Source organism: Mycteria americana, chromosome 8 (genome assembly GCF_035582795.1).
Source record: "Mycteria americana isolate JAX WOST 10 ecotype Jacksonville Zoo and Gardens chromosome 8, USCA_MyAme_1.0, whole genome shotgun sequence".
NCBI lineage: Eukaryota > Metazoa > Chordata > Aves > Ciconiiformes > Ciconiidae > Mycteria > Mycteria americana.
This window is the reverse complement of record NC_134372.1, coordinates 38,008,364-38,021,963: the sequence shown is the minus strand read 5'-3', so window position 1 is coordinate 38,021,963 and position 13,600 is coordinate 38,008,364. Positions and strand designations below refer to the sequence as shown.

Genomic DNA, 13,600 nt, shown 5'->3' with positions numbered 1-13,600 from the left:
ACCGGAGCCTGCCCTGACCGCGCAACCGGTGTCGGTTTAAGAGATTACAAAACCCGGCATTTTCAGTGACTCCGGCCAGCCCCTTCGGCCCGGAGAACTCTGTCACAGAAATGTGGAAAATGCTACGGTGTGCTGCTGCAAATCAACGGTCCGAAGTGTTGTTTGATGTCTTTAAAAATTAATAATGCTAGAAAATGTCGAACACTTGCTCATCAATGGCTATCTGATCAGCTGCCTCGAAACATCTATCGCGCTAGGCCAGGCCTACTTGCAAAACAGCGAAGGGCTAGGAAAAGGACAGAAAAAATTCTGTGAAACAGGTTTTATCTGAATCCAGGTGTAAAGTGAACTCCACCTGACTCAGTATGACCAGGGGAGGTGTGGATTTAATTGAATTACAGTCTTCAGCAGATATATAGCAAAATTTGTTTAACCACGTTGTTTTACAAGCTATTAAAAAAGAATGCGCACAGGAATCGGTGCAGAAGTCTTTGCATTCAAACCTTTACTAAAAGAGCTTTAGCCCTCTACACTTTCAGGTATCTCTGCACATCTTTGGGGAGTCTTGTATAGTGAGAGAAACGGTTACTGAATACCTTTTACACAAAGACCAGATAAGAACCAATAAGTATTCACCGGTAAGAGCCAAGTGTTCAAAATTTGGATTTTAATTTTGTGGCTTTCCACAGTGTTATCCATGAGAAACTTGTATGTCGATTTTGATTAATTTGATTTCTTAAGCTTACATTTTACCTTAATACTCAGATTCACTACAAGCACAATATGTTATAAATTTAAAAACCAACCAACCAACCAAAAAACCCCAAACCACCACAAACCCAAACAAAAGCACTTCATTTTGTGCTGAAGATAGATTCTGTCAATCCACAACTTTTGTAAGCAAATACCACCAGTTTCTTGAAATCCTTGAAAATAAACCACAACACAGTCTTGAGGAATTCCTGCCCTTAACAGATAAGACGACTGCAAGTTTAGTGGCGTATTCTCTAACCCAGTATTTTTGTGTGTGTTTGTTTACACAGAACTGGTTTCTTTCAAAGTGAAACTACCTGAGTTTCATGTGGTTTCAGGTTTCCATAAGAAATATTTACGCGGTTCCATGCAAATAGGGAGTACTCTCTTTAATTTAGGTCTCTAATTCACTTGAAAACAATATAGTAGAAACCACAGACATTTATCTACATGCATTATCTTTTCTCATTATTACTAATTAGTAAGCAGTTAGCTAGAACATATAGTGGCAAAATGAGTTGTTAGCACAGTTGCTGTTTCTCTTTGTTTAGGAAATAATTGTTCCTGAATAGTCAATTCTATGTGACTTTGATTTAACACACAGGCTTAAATAAACCTTTTTTGCACAATGTTAACAGAAAACCTTTTGAGTGTCTTGTCTGTTACGTTCAAAGAGTTGGGGTAATCAAATATTGAAGTTTTTTCCTTTTAAGTCTTTTATCAGATTTGAATTACCTTTGCATGCCAGTGGTATTTCCTTCTCCATGGTAAACTCTATCTCCTGTTTACAATTGTTAAAGCAGGTGACAATTGCTGTTTGTAGCTGTTAAACACAACAGTAATTCTAGTGTCTTTTGATAATTGTAATGAAACTAAAATATTAGTAGGTCTGGATAACTTACGTTTAAAATAATTTTTTTCAGTCATTTGGCTGGTGAAAAAAGAAAATCAACATTTTTGAATGAAAGCTCAAATACTTGCCAGTACATATAAGGCTGAAATTGAGTCCCTAAGCGATAGACGGACTTCAGGCTTCAATTTTCCAATACATTTTCAACATCTGTTTTTGAATTAGCACATCAAGAAAGTCGACCATGAAAGTGTCTTCCTATATCTTTTGTTATATTCTTTAAAACCAGTTCCTCAAATAGATAGCTTCTTGTTGATGAGTCTTAAGTTATGTGAGTCACTGGAACTTCAGACTAAAAGCAGCATAATCGATATATAAAAGAAGGAAGCAAAAATTTGATTTATTTACAGGGGTGTTAAAAATATGTTAAAGAAAAAAGGAAAACACGTACAGGAAGTACAAAAATACAATATTAAATACACTACCTTTTTATTTTTCAAAACACACCAAAAAGAGACAGACAGCTTGACTTCACCTCTGCCTTATCTTGCCTTCAATGGGAATATTCCCCCGAATGTTCTTCCTACCAACACATGGCTACTGTATCAGTTGACAAAACAGACACATGAAGTACAGACCCTGAGGCATTGTTTTAGCTTCTATGAAGTGCTAATTTTCATTTTTTAAAACAATGAACAAAAATAAAAGAGATAACGAATATTGTCCGTAAGTACACAGATTTTTATCTATGGATCTCATCTAAAGGTAAGGCATTATCTGGGAAAAGTGGTGATGATCTTGCCCATGTTTGGCCTTACGTTCTTAATTCCCACTGAAACTGCAATGTCTTGTTTCCAATATGATCTCACAGCAGAACAGGCAAAGCATATTAGCTATTCAACGGTAACTGGGATGGTTCTTTTCAGTGAAGATAAAGCTGCAGTTAACACGTGCCCCACACTGTTAACCTGAAGAAGCAGCAGTGAAATGCTGCGCCTGTAGCCAACCATATCATGGCCATCCAAAGCCCTTATACTGAGTTTATGTACCATTTTTATACCGTTTTGCTATCACTCAGTAAATGTATTGGTAAGGAAACCTTCTACTGGCATTTCTTACTTGCAGTTCCTGTCTGGTCACTTTTCAATTCATCTGTCATAAAATGGAGAATAACTTCTTTTGTTTATGAGAACACCTTCCCGTTCTTTACTCTCAGACTTTTCTAACTTGAAAATATCCTACATCTTGTAAACTTGTAACAGTCTCAAAGCAGATTCACATCACTATTGCTACTGTGCCCCCATGCCCTGTTTTTGCCATTCTCAATCTCTTTTTTCTTTCCCCGAAATATGTATTTGGAAAGAGTTGGGGGGGGGGGGGAAGTCAACCTATGATCGATCCCTTTTGCTCTCTCCTCACCTAAAACTTCCCTGCAGTAGCCAGACATTTGGTCATTTGCGTCTTTCCTCTCAGAACAGAAGTGTAATATTCAAAGCCACCAACAATAGGAGAAGAAATATGTAACCATGTGTCGTGTTCAGAATTCAAGAATCTACCTTGAGAAACAGCAGGAGTTGATGCATACTTCTCCCTTCATACAGCATCATTCCAACATGCTTTTGCTGATAAGCCGGTGTCTCTCTGAGAAAAAAGTTGTCTTTGAGGCACCTGTTACCATCCTGTAGCCACAAAGTCTGTAAAAATCACAAAAAAAAGAAATATGCTCGTTCCAGAGAGCAGCACCCATCCTTACCAAGTCAAAGCAGATTCATATCTTCAGTATGTAACAGTGCATCAGCACACGTCCCAGCCAGAAATAAATTTCCCAAACTGAGGCCATTTCCCAAAAAGAAGACTAAAGATGGAATTTCATATATTCATGTATTTTTTCAAGATGGGGGAGCAGGAAGGACAAGATTGACTGAGCAAGTGGAGTGATACAAACATAAGAAAAATAAGGCACATAATGTGTACCTGTACATGTATATCATATATACTATCACATGTCTGCGGTAGGCTATCCAAATTCTGGTCCCTCTTACCTTTACTATTGTGGGACAAAATCTGGGAGAACTCAAGCTCTGCCATTCTGTGCCTGTTTTCAGCGTGGTCTTTGTTCGGATCACCTGGCTGATTTATCTGTGAAGATGCACAAAGCCAGATAGCACCCAGTTCTGTAAAACAAAGAGAGAGGTTTGATGCAGAGATAAGATTAATTGCTTTCAATTTCAATACTTTAGGCACAACATACTGATTTTCTTTGGACGCAAATTCTTAAGCGTTTGATGCTTTCCCAGAGACAGTGACATGTCCAGAGCACCAGATCACTGAATTTACTCTCTTCTAATATTAAAGATAAATATCAACCAAACATCTGCATCAATACACCCCTTTTTCTGAGTGCAGGAGTTCCAGATTCCTAGCCTGTTATTACTCAATCTTTACAATGCAGCAAACCAAACCTTCTGATTAATATAATTGTGAGAAACTGAGAAAGTCTGCGGTATGAACCCACCACTATTTAGGAATTCTAATAGCAATCAAAAAGCTACTGGAGACAAGATGGTGAGAAGAGCAGGAACATGTTTTTCTGAGGGTAAATCAGGTTTTGGAATGTTCTAAGCTGCAATTTACATTCCAGGGTCAGGGAGCACTCCTACCCAGTCATTACACCGCTCAGCCCTAGCTGCTGAGACCATACAATCAATGTGTGCCTTTTGCAAAAAAGCATATTCACCAGATGCAGACAAAACTTACAGTGACTTACATAAGAAATATGATATCAGTCCTAACGCAGTCATGATGAAGTACCCTTTATCCAAGTGAGGGGAAGGCACGGTTGTGAGAGTGTTGGGTGATATACCCAGGACACTAAAGATGGGGGAGGAAGCCTGTAAGCTTGGACTCCCTTGAATTTGCTGTAGAAATTTGCTGTGTGTAGCACTGCTAACTGTGTTTTATTCAGAGAATCCACCAGCAACGAAGAAAGGCTGCATTGTCACCAAGATATGTTAGAAGTTTTCTTTGGTATCGTACTGTGCAGAAACTTCTGCAAATTCGTGTTTTACATCGTTTTACAAAAGCATGATAATAGTCATTCGTCCTGTTGTTAACTGTCTGACCCTTTGGCCTGGCTACAAACTCTTAGGACTTTATTTGGAGTAATAGCTGTAGCCTTTCAATGAGATCGGTTTTCAATACATCCAGTGAAAGCATTGCAAACTCCCAAGATGGTCACATTAATACTGTTTTAACTGCCAGATTGTATCAGCATGGCCTACACTGGCAAATGACTCATTTATCTCTCATTTACATTAACTTAAAACTAATTTATATGTATTGCATTGGAGTTTTACACTGATTTGCAAGATTTAAATTTTAAAATCCTTTTTGGTTTGGCAGGTAAGTACATTTTCTAATAGCATAAAAATAATTTAAAACATTTTTTACACCCTCTAAATAGAAATTGGAGCAAGTTAAACTACTTTCCCACTTTTACCTATTTCTATTTAACATATAATTTGATACATTCATCCAGTATCTTTATTGAAAAAAAGGAAAAAGTAGTGGGGTGGGAGTGAACAAAATTGGGAAGAAAAAAATTCAGCTGACTTCCAGAGAGACAGCGGCAGATCTTTGGATCCCAATTTCTGAGTTGCTGACTCCAGTCTTCTTCCTTAGAAACAGGCAGTAGAGACACAGTTTAACCAGGCTGCTCTGCATAGCTCTCTGGAGAGACACCAGCGTTTTCAAAGAAAGTTTCGGTTAAGGATGTAATTCCAAAGATATTTTTCCTTTGATAAAGAAACGTTGTCTCTGCAGATTTTTCCTGTCACAACTACACCATACTTCTAAGAAAGATGAAAAAAGAGAAGAGAAGGGAGGGGGGGAAGACAAGTTCGGTGATACCGATTTAAGTAGTTTGCTGTATTGCATCTTTAAATGCTACATGCCCACATAACTCGGTAGGTTAGGCCTGGCTACTAATAGGAACCAATACTGGCAATTTCCTTACACGAGCGTCCAATAACAACATTTGCGAAATCGGTTACACAACGGAATATTTCGAAGACAGGAGGTTTTCAGTGTGAACACTGCAGATTTTTGCAATGCCGAGGTTGATCCCACAGCAGTTCCCCGGAGCCGGGGCCAGCCCTGCCTTTCACCGAGATACTGTTGCCCTTATCAGGGGGCAGGGCCGGAGCCCCTCCAGCTCCCCGGGCTCTGGGATCTCTCCCGGGCATCGCGGGAAACCTTATCTCCCCGAGGCGGGCACCGGGCCCGGGGAAAGCTGGCGGCGGCCCCACGGTACCGGGTGGGGGGCCGTCGCCAGGCACGGCGGCAGGGGGAGGCCGTGGGGAGGCGGCAAGAGGCGAGCGGTCCCTTCGGGGCGGCCAGCCAGACTCCGCCGCGCTTCGTCGGAGCGCGGAGCAGCCGCAGGGCCGGGGAGGAGCGGGCTGAGCCGCCGCCGCGCAGCGGGGCGCCGGGCTCCGCTTCAGTCAGTCACAGCCACCGCCCGGCCCCAGGCGAGGGGCACCTAGCCACGCCGGGGGCTGCCCGGCCGCCGGGCTTCCCCGGGGAGCGGCCCGGGGGCCGCCGCGAAGACCTCGCCGAGGCCGCCCGCCCGGGCGGCGGAGGGGCAGCGCTGTGGGGCGGGGTAGCTCCTCCCCGCCCCCACCGGAGGTGGAGCCGGGCGGCGCCGTGGGGCAGCGCCGACATTTCCCGCAGGGTCGCGGCTCCCGGCGGCAGCGCTGGCTTGGCAGCAGCGGCGGAGGGACGGCTGGCTCGCCCGGAGATGACAGACGCCCTGCCGCCCCGCGGCTGCCAGGCGGCGGAGCCGGCGACGGAGGGCTACTTTCGGAAGGTGGGAGGCGCGGCGGCCGGCTCGGGGGCGGTGGGCTGTGCGCCCGGCGGGCTCTGTGCCCGGGGCAGCTCCCGCCGCGGGCACTTCGGGTTTAGCGGTCCCCTGCCCGCCGCTCGCGGGCTGCTTTCTCCCGCCGGAGCGTCGTGAGCTGCGTCCCTCGGCAGCCCGCGGCGGAGGGGAGCTGCCTCTGGGGGGGGGGGGGGGGGGCAAAGGCGGCGAGATGGGGACCTCGGCTCTGCTGAGCGCGTCTGCCTGGCCAGGGGCAGGGGAGTGCCGGGAGCCGGGCTCCGGCGGGCGGGTACGCGCCGAGCTGGTGGCGGCGCGGGCGGGGCGCTCCGCGGGGTCCCGGGCGGCCGCAGTCGGACCGCCGCCGGCGCGACCCTCCGCTGTCCCTTCACCTTGCAGGACAGCAGGGCTCATACCTCCACAAAATGAGTGAAATTCCACCTTCTTTTTCTTTTTTTTCCTTGTGCTCTTTCCTGTTCGCTCCTCACCGCGTCTTTTCGCTCGCTCTCTAGTAAATTGCCTTGCGTACCTGTAAGGAAGTTTACTGGAGTAAGGCAATGAAGTTAACAGACTCGTTAGGAAGTTTTTAATAAACATCTGCCCTAATTACTTTTCAGACTGAGTGGGCGGCTTATGCCATAACCTGCACCCGAGTTCTTTCTGCACAACAGTAATTAGGGTGAAGTATCGCCTGTAATGCAGCCCTGTGGGCTTCTCTGAACTTCACCGGAGGTGAAGGGCAGTAAGTGCCGTTCTCGGGGAGCTTCGGTTCAGCCTTCCCTCGCTGTTCTTAAGTTCTCCGCGCCTGTAACTTTTGTTGATGGGTTGTAGGTACACGGGGGTTTCGGTGTAGATTCTGGATCCGAGACCATAAACTGTTTGTTCTGTGGAGGAAAAAAAAGCCTCATACATCAGGTTGTTGCTGCTCACCTCTGCACAAGCGTATCCCTGCGATGCACTGCAGCTACCACCGGGATTACGCGGTAGGGAGGCACGTATGCTTTGCTCTGTTGTCCTCTTTGCAGGCTGTCTGTTTTTTGCCCCCAGTAGTCACCAAATTCATAAGCCCGCAGGAGCTTAAGCAACAACATTGCCCTTTAGCAGAGGAACTGCTTGCAGCTGAAAAGAGCGAAGTTTTACCTGTGCCAGCCATGCTGCAGGAAATCAGTACTGCCATGTAAATAACTAGACAGACTGAAACAAAACTTTGACCAAATCTTGTCTGGTTTCTTCATTTGAGTAATCCTACTATAATGTTTGGTGAGTAACCACTTCTTTCTTAGTAGTCCATAGCAGGAAATCATGAAGTGTGGCAAAGTTGTAATTATTTAGAGTTTTCACAGCTGTGTTTTCTATAGTATGGGATACTTGTAGGCTGCCTTGAGGCACGGTAGTAAAAAAGTTGACTTATCATGAACTCGTCAAGTTTGTTAAGTTAGATAAATCTACTTTTCCACCTATTTGTTTTTACTGATGGGGACTAACTGAAGTTTAATAGCCAAGTTGTGCTTCATAAGTTATAAGAGGAGTATATCTTCTGCACTCAGACTTGCTAAAGGATTGAGTTTATTTTCAATTAAATTGTTGTATGTTAGAGTTAGGTTCACTGACACAGCATTAGATCAGTGTAAACCCCATATCCTGGGCAGGAATGAAGTTTTTTCTCATATACAAAAATACCGTAAGATCAATTTTATACCTAATCATGAGCATCTTTCCTGCTTTTGAATTACTTATGTCTTAAAGCAGTAGAAAATGGATATTCATCTGATATTAAATAAATCCTGGTGAGCCAGTGTTGCAGTGGAACATTCTTCCCTCTGTTCACTCAGATCTTTGAAAGGTTCATCTAGCTTGTAAGTATCTTTAATAAAGTTGTACACTTCAGATCAGGCTAGATGCTCAAAGCCTTCTGTCCCTAGAAGTTAGATGTAAGCAGGAAACCAGTATTCCTTGTTATACATTAGTTGAATGGTCTCACAGATCAGAGCTTTCATTCTGACTCAGTAGTTCTAGGAGAAGGGGGGGGGGGGGGAACCCAAACAATCCAAACCAGCCAAAACCCAAAACAATCCCACTCCTGGAATCTTGAACAGATACAAGCTGTGAACCCAAGGAGGAGCTTTGGACATACTATCTTTAGGCCTTACGTGTTCATCTGAATGGTATGCTAGGTGATGCTTCATGTAACTGAAACTAGTGATTGAGCTGTTCACATGTGCCCGTGGGTCTCCTGCCCCACCCGAATTCCTTTGTATCACTTTCACCCCCCTTTTTACATTGCACTACTTTTTGTTTTCCTGAAAGGATTTGAGTGTTGGTTTACCAGTTTTGTTGGTGCAGAGTCACATCAATTTCCAAGGCTAGTCCTTGTGTTTTTAGATTGAAAGACACTTACTTAATTACCTTTTTATTCTATAAGCTGTGAAGCAAGGTGAAAACACTTGCTTTGTATCAGTCCTGCTCACAAAAGGGCTTCCAAGCACTATTTACACGAGGTTGCCTTCCATACTTTGCAAGAATATTGTGCACAATGAAATTCTATAATTGAGAAAAATTGAGCAGTTCATACAACATCCATTTGTTTTAGACTCTTGATATTTTCTTTTGATAAATGGATTACTGTGGGAAGTATGCTCAAAGTCTGTATACTGCCCTTTTGTGTATTTTGCTTTTTGAAGTCTTAAATACAGCATACCAGAAAACAACCCTCAGTATCCCCGAGATGCAATATGTAAACCAACTTATTTACTTAATTCTCTAGTGCCTTTTTTTTTCCTGTAGGGAGGAGGCCCTGTAAAACTATGACTGGCTTTATGTAAATGCCATGACCAGAAATGGGGAAATGGATGCACAATCCTGTTTCCTGCTTTGACTTCTGTTGCCACACTAGAAAGTTAGGCTTGCTGTGGCATTACCAGGTGAGTCTGAGATGTGATGGGTGGCAGCTTCTGCAGTCCACCTGCACCATTCCTCAGACTGCTTCTCTCCGTTCCCTTCCAGTGATGTCAGAGCTGCTCTGCAGGGACCTTTTCCTCTTTCCCTTACCCCATCTCTGTCCATTATCTCCTTTTTCGCCATCACAAAGGCCTGTCATATTTATATAGGCAAAATTAAATAATTGAATTTTCCTTAAACCTGTAAGATGCTTTGAGCTGGCTCGGATGCTCTTTTTTTTTTTAATATCTAGTTTTAAAGAAATTACCTGTGCAGCCACACAGGGTATATGCAACTCTATCAGTGTTGCCCCTGTTCCCTTCCCCTTATAACTCCCCTCCAAAACAAGCCTCTTTAACCATTTGATTAGCTGCAACTGAACTTGTGAGAAGGATTTTAGTTTTAAAAACAAAACGACAACAACAGAAAAAAAATCCTTGCTGGTGTCCTGAAGAGGATATGGCAAGGTGGAATAAGCACCTTACTTTCCATCAAAAAAGATGGAGCTTCTGTCTAGAACTTTTTACTTTCTGGGAAGATGATGCACCAGGAAACTGGTTCTGCTACTGTTTTGTTTATCTCAACCATCGCACGCAGATAGCTAGTTCAGTATATTCCATGACACGTTGCCAGGGCAAACTGTACCTGTACTCCTGGGTGGTGTGAGTGCTCTTGGACAGTCAGCCTTGTGCCTCGACCTCCTCTGAGCAGAGTCCCACATTCTTTCAATATGACTGGCAGCAACCTGTGAATCAACCATGCGTATCCCGCATGTCCATCCAAATTCTGCCCCTGGTCTTTCTTCCCTGTGAAAGAGTCCGTGGTCAGCAGAAAACGACAAAACTAATGATAAGAGCAAAGAACAATTTGTTTTAAAAGTAGAACAAGGCATTCAGACAGGAAGAATTTTTCAACAGACCGATAGTAATTAGAGCAGGTCTGTCCTTGTGTGCCACTTTGCTTATGCGAGATGCTTCTGCCACCTCTGAGGAAGTTATTCTTTAAGCAAGCAATTTGTGGATTGCTTGGCCTCTCAGACCTCTTCCTGTTTTTTTTTTAGTTACTTTTGAATTATTGTGGGAGAAACAACTCTCTTTTTTTCAAGCTGTTCTCCCCCTCTTTTTTTCTTTTATTACAGCACACCACCCCACTAAACCAGTAAGTTTTCACAAAGTAAATATCCCCAAAACACATCAATATACAGAACTTGGGATATTTATAAAGTAGTATTCATCCAGTCACAGGATCCAATGCTTGCATGGTGATCTATTAGTAGGGCTATGCCTGCCCTGTTTTTTTGGGTTCTGGGGTTTTTGATTTTGGGTTTGTTTGGTTTTTTTGGGTGGGTAGGAGCAGAGCAAGGAAGAGCTATCTAGCCAGTTCTTTCTGCTGTATCTTCCCCATCTTGGTTTACTGCTTTGTAACACCTTATGCAGAGTGTAACTTCTCAAATTCCCTAATCAGTCAGGAAGTTGCAATAAATTATAAGAAAAAGCCATAGTTCATTTTCCAAGGTTACCCTTTCTGTAGCTCTCCAAGCATCTGTTGGAGAGCTACAGCACTAAGCATCCCGTCTTCAGTTTGGTTGTTATGTGTAGCAGTCCATTGCGCTACGTAGAGGCAGAGCACTACGACAGCTAGCTTAATGCATCTTTAGATTCTGATCAGTTTAATGAAGATGCTTATTTTCTTTTCTCTTCCCTTTCTTAAAGCTTTGGCTCCATCTGTGAGGCTAGATACTTATCATATAGACCAAGCTGATGATTCAGAAAGAAAGACAGTATATGTTAGTCCTCCCTGCCAGGGGAAAAGGCTAAAAACAGAAAGCAAGCAGGTCCATAAATGAAGCACCAGGCTGAAAATGATGATAGGGATGGTAACCAGCTCGTGAATCAGCACCTCCCTAATTAACTCTCTCTCCTTCCCCTCCTTAGCTTTTGGGGTTTCTGCTGCAGGGCTTCCCCCCAGCTGTGGTTAATGTATCAGTTTACCAACCTGCTACACCTGTGCTTCCACTGGGGTTTAGCTCCTGTGGCTGTTCTTAGTCATTAGTAGCCTGGCAACCACCAACGTGAGCATTGACACAGGAATATTTATTTGCCTATTTGTTCTCTTTCCACTTGTCTGGCGGGACAGAAACAATGTTGCGATGATTCATACCCCCAGTCCTGTCATATCCACTCATTACATAGAAATCCATAAAACCTAAAACTGAAAGTAGGCCTTCATGTGAAACTAAGAATCATCTGAAACTTGCTCAGTCAAGAGACAGACATCTCTGATGAAATACTAATTTTCATTTTGCTTACTGAGCGGTGTGATAAGATGGAATATTGTATAGAAAAATATGCATTTGGAATTTAATACAATATTTAGTTCTAAAACTTTATATTCATCTCTGGGGCCAGGCACTTAGAACTGTAAAATACTTGTTCATGGCACAAGTAGACTAGGCTTTGCATGACCAGATCTTCCCCCCCCCCCCCCCCCTTTTTTTTAACTTGGATGAAACTTCTACTAGTGAAAGACTTGCAGTACATAGCTAAAATTTCAAAATGGAACTAGTAGAAACATGCAAAGAGAAACTTCAATTATAGTAGCAGAAGAAGGTAAGGAAATAAATATAATTTAGCAGGACTGTGTATCAGTTCTACAAATACTGGTGTGAATCATGCTGTTTACTACAATTGCTATTACAGCCAAAGAAGTTATGTGGATAGGTTAAATTATATACACGTTTAAATATCTGGAGGATACAGCAGTTTGTGTGCACTACTGGGCTTGACAAGCAGCACAGGTTGCACTGGCTGGAAAGGAATGTTTTAAGTAAGGAGGCACACCCAGTCTCAACTCTGGGTCACCTTCAGACAGTGTGTGGCTCATCATGAAAGTTCAAACCACTACTTCATAAATCATACTTATGTTAATTTCAAATGCTTACTGGTTTTTGTGTCCATCACAACTGGATTTCTGCTGGATACTAAAAAATACTTCTGTCTTGAAGAAAGAACTTCCTGGCATTCAAATTAGATACAACTGCTTCTTTATTTGGGACCCATGCTTTTGACATCTGTCTTCCCTCTGTGGAAGGTAATTTCTCAAGGCCTAGAGCCTAAACTTGGAAAACCACAAAGATACTGCCTATATGCCTTAGACTGGGGGGTTTTAAGGTTCCTTCAGATGAGAAGTAAGCACTGGTGCCTTGTACAGAGGCAAGATACTGTCCATTCATAGCTAACCTGGAGTACCTGACTGCAGGCTTGCCTAGCTACCCTCTTTGTCCCCATGTAATCTGTAGAACAAAATCTCCCCAAAATCCCATGCAAGTCCTGAACAGTCAGTTGGCCGCTTCCTAGCTCTGGTTGAGCTCCTGCTGTTGAGCTGGCTGGTCTGACAGAGACAGCGTCACACTGAGATCCCACAGGCATTCGTAATACAACTGTTTGCCGAATAAGTGTGTGGGATAATGTTTATAAACTTAAAAATAAAACCCCGTGGGATATCCTGACACCTAAGCTCAGGCAATAGTTCTAACAAGAGATGAGCAGCAATCCCATTGGAATCTGTCAGCATGCTCCATTAATTAGTCAGAGGATTGCTATCAAACATGCAGGCCCTGCACAGGCCAGCCTTCATGAGGAGGTGCGTGTTTATTTGTCTAATATCAGTGTTTGTCTCTTTCAAGATGTTACCTGACTAGGTACATAAATAACATATAGCAAGAATCTATAACTCTTGTGCAGGTCTTGCCTCTGATAATGATATGTTAAAAACATACCAGCTTCCTTATTCTGCAGTTCAACAATACTATTCAACCAAGCAGGAAGAAATAAAGTAACTAGCTAACTGAACTTTAGGTTTTAAAAAGCTTTTATTGGCTCAGGAGCAAAGGATAATAATATTTAAGCACTTTAAACACTTCTTTATGAAGTGCAGCTATGCTCTGAGGTGAAAAAGGCTCTAAAACCAATAGCTGAGTTTACTATTTGAATTGTCTTCACAGCAGATTTACTCATTTACTTGTCTCTTCTTTTTTTTTCCCCTCAAAATACATGCAATGAAAGCTTAAATCGTACTCCATTCTTAGTCATTTTTGCAACTTCCTTAGTAATAACCATTCTTTTGTTGCTATTTAATTAATAATTTTACTGATGGTGTATAAGCCAGGGTAAAATCCAGTTCACTCTCCA

At 43.0% G+C, this 13,600-nt stretch overlaps 1 protein-coding gene across 1 annotated transcript in view; it reads left to right on the top strand.

The window, feature by feature from the left end:
• The first annotated feature begins 6,284 nt into the window (after positions 1–6,284).
• The window catches only part of RHPN2 (rhophilin Rho GTPase binding protein 2), a 30,334-nt gene continuing 23,018 nt past the window's right edge, over positions 6,285–13,600 (top strand). The window contains exon 1 of the mRNA XM_075510756.1: positions 6,285–6,467. Coding sequence (XP_075366871.1) covers positions 6,399–6,467 — 69 coding nt within the window. The 5' untranslated portion in view covers positions 6,285–6,398. The remainder of the gene's footprint in view (positions 6,468–13,600) is intronic.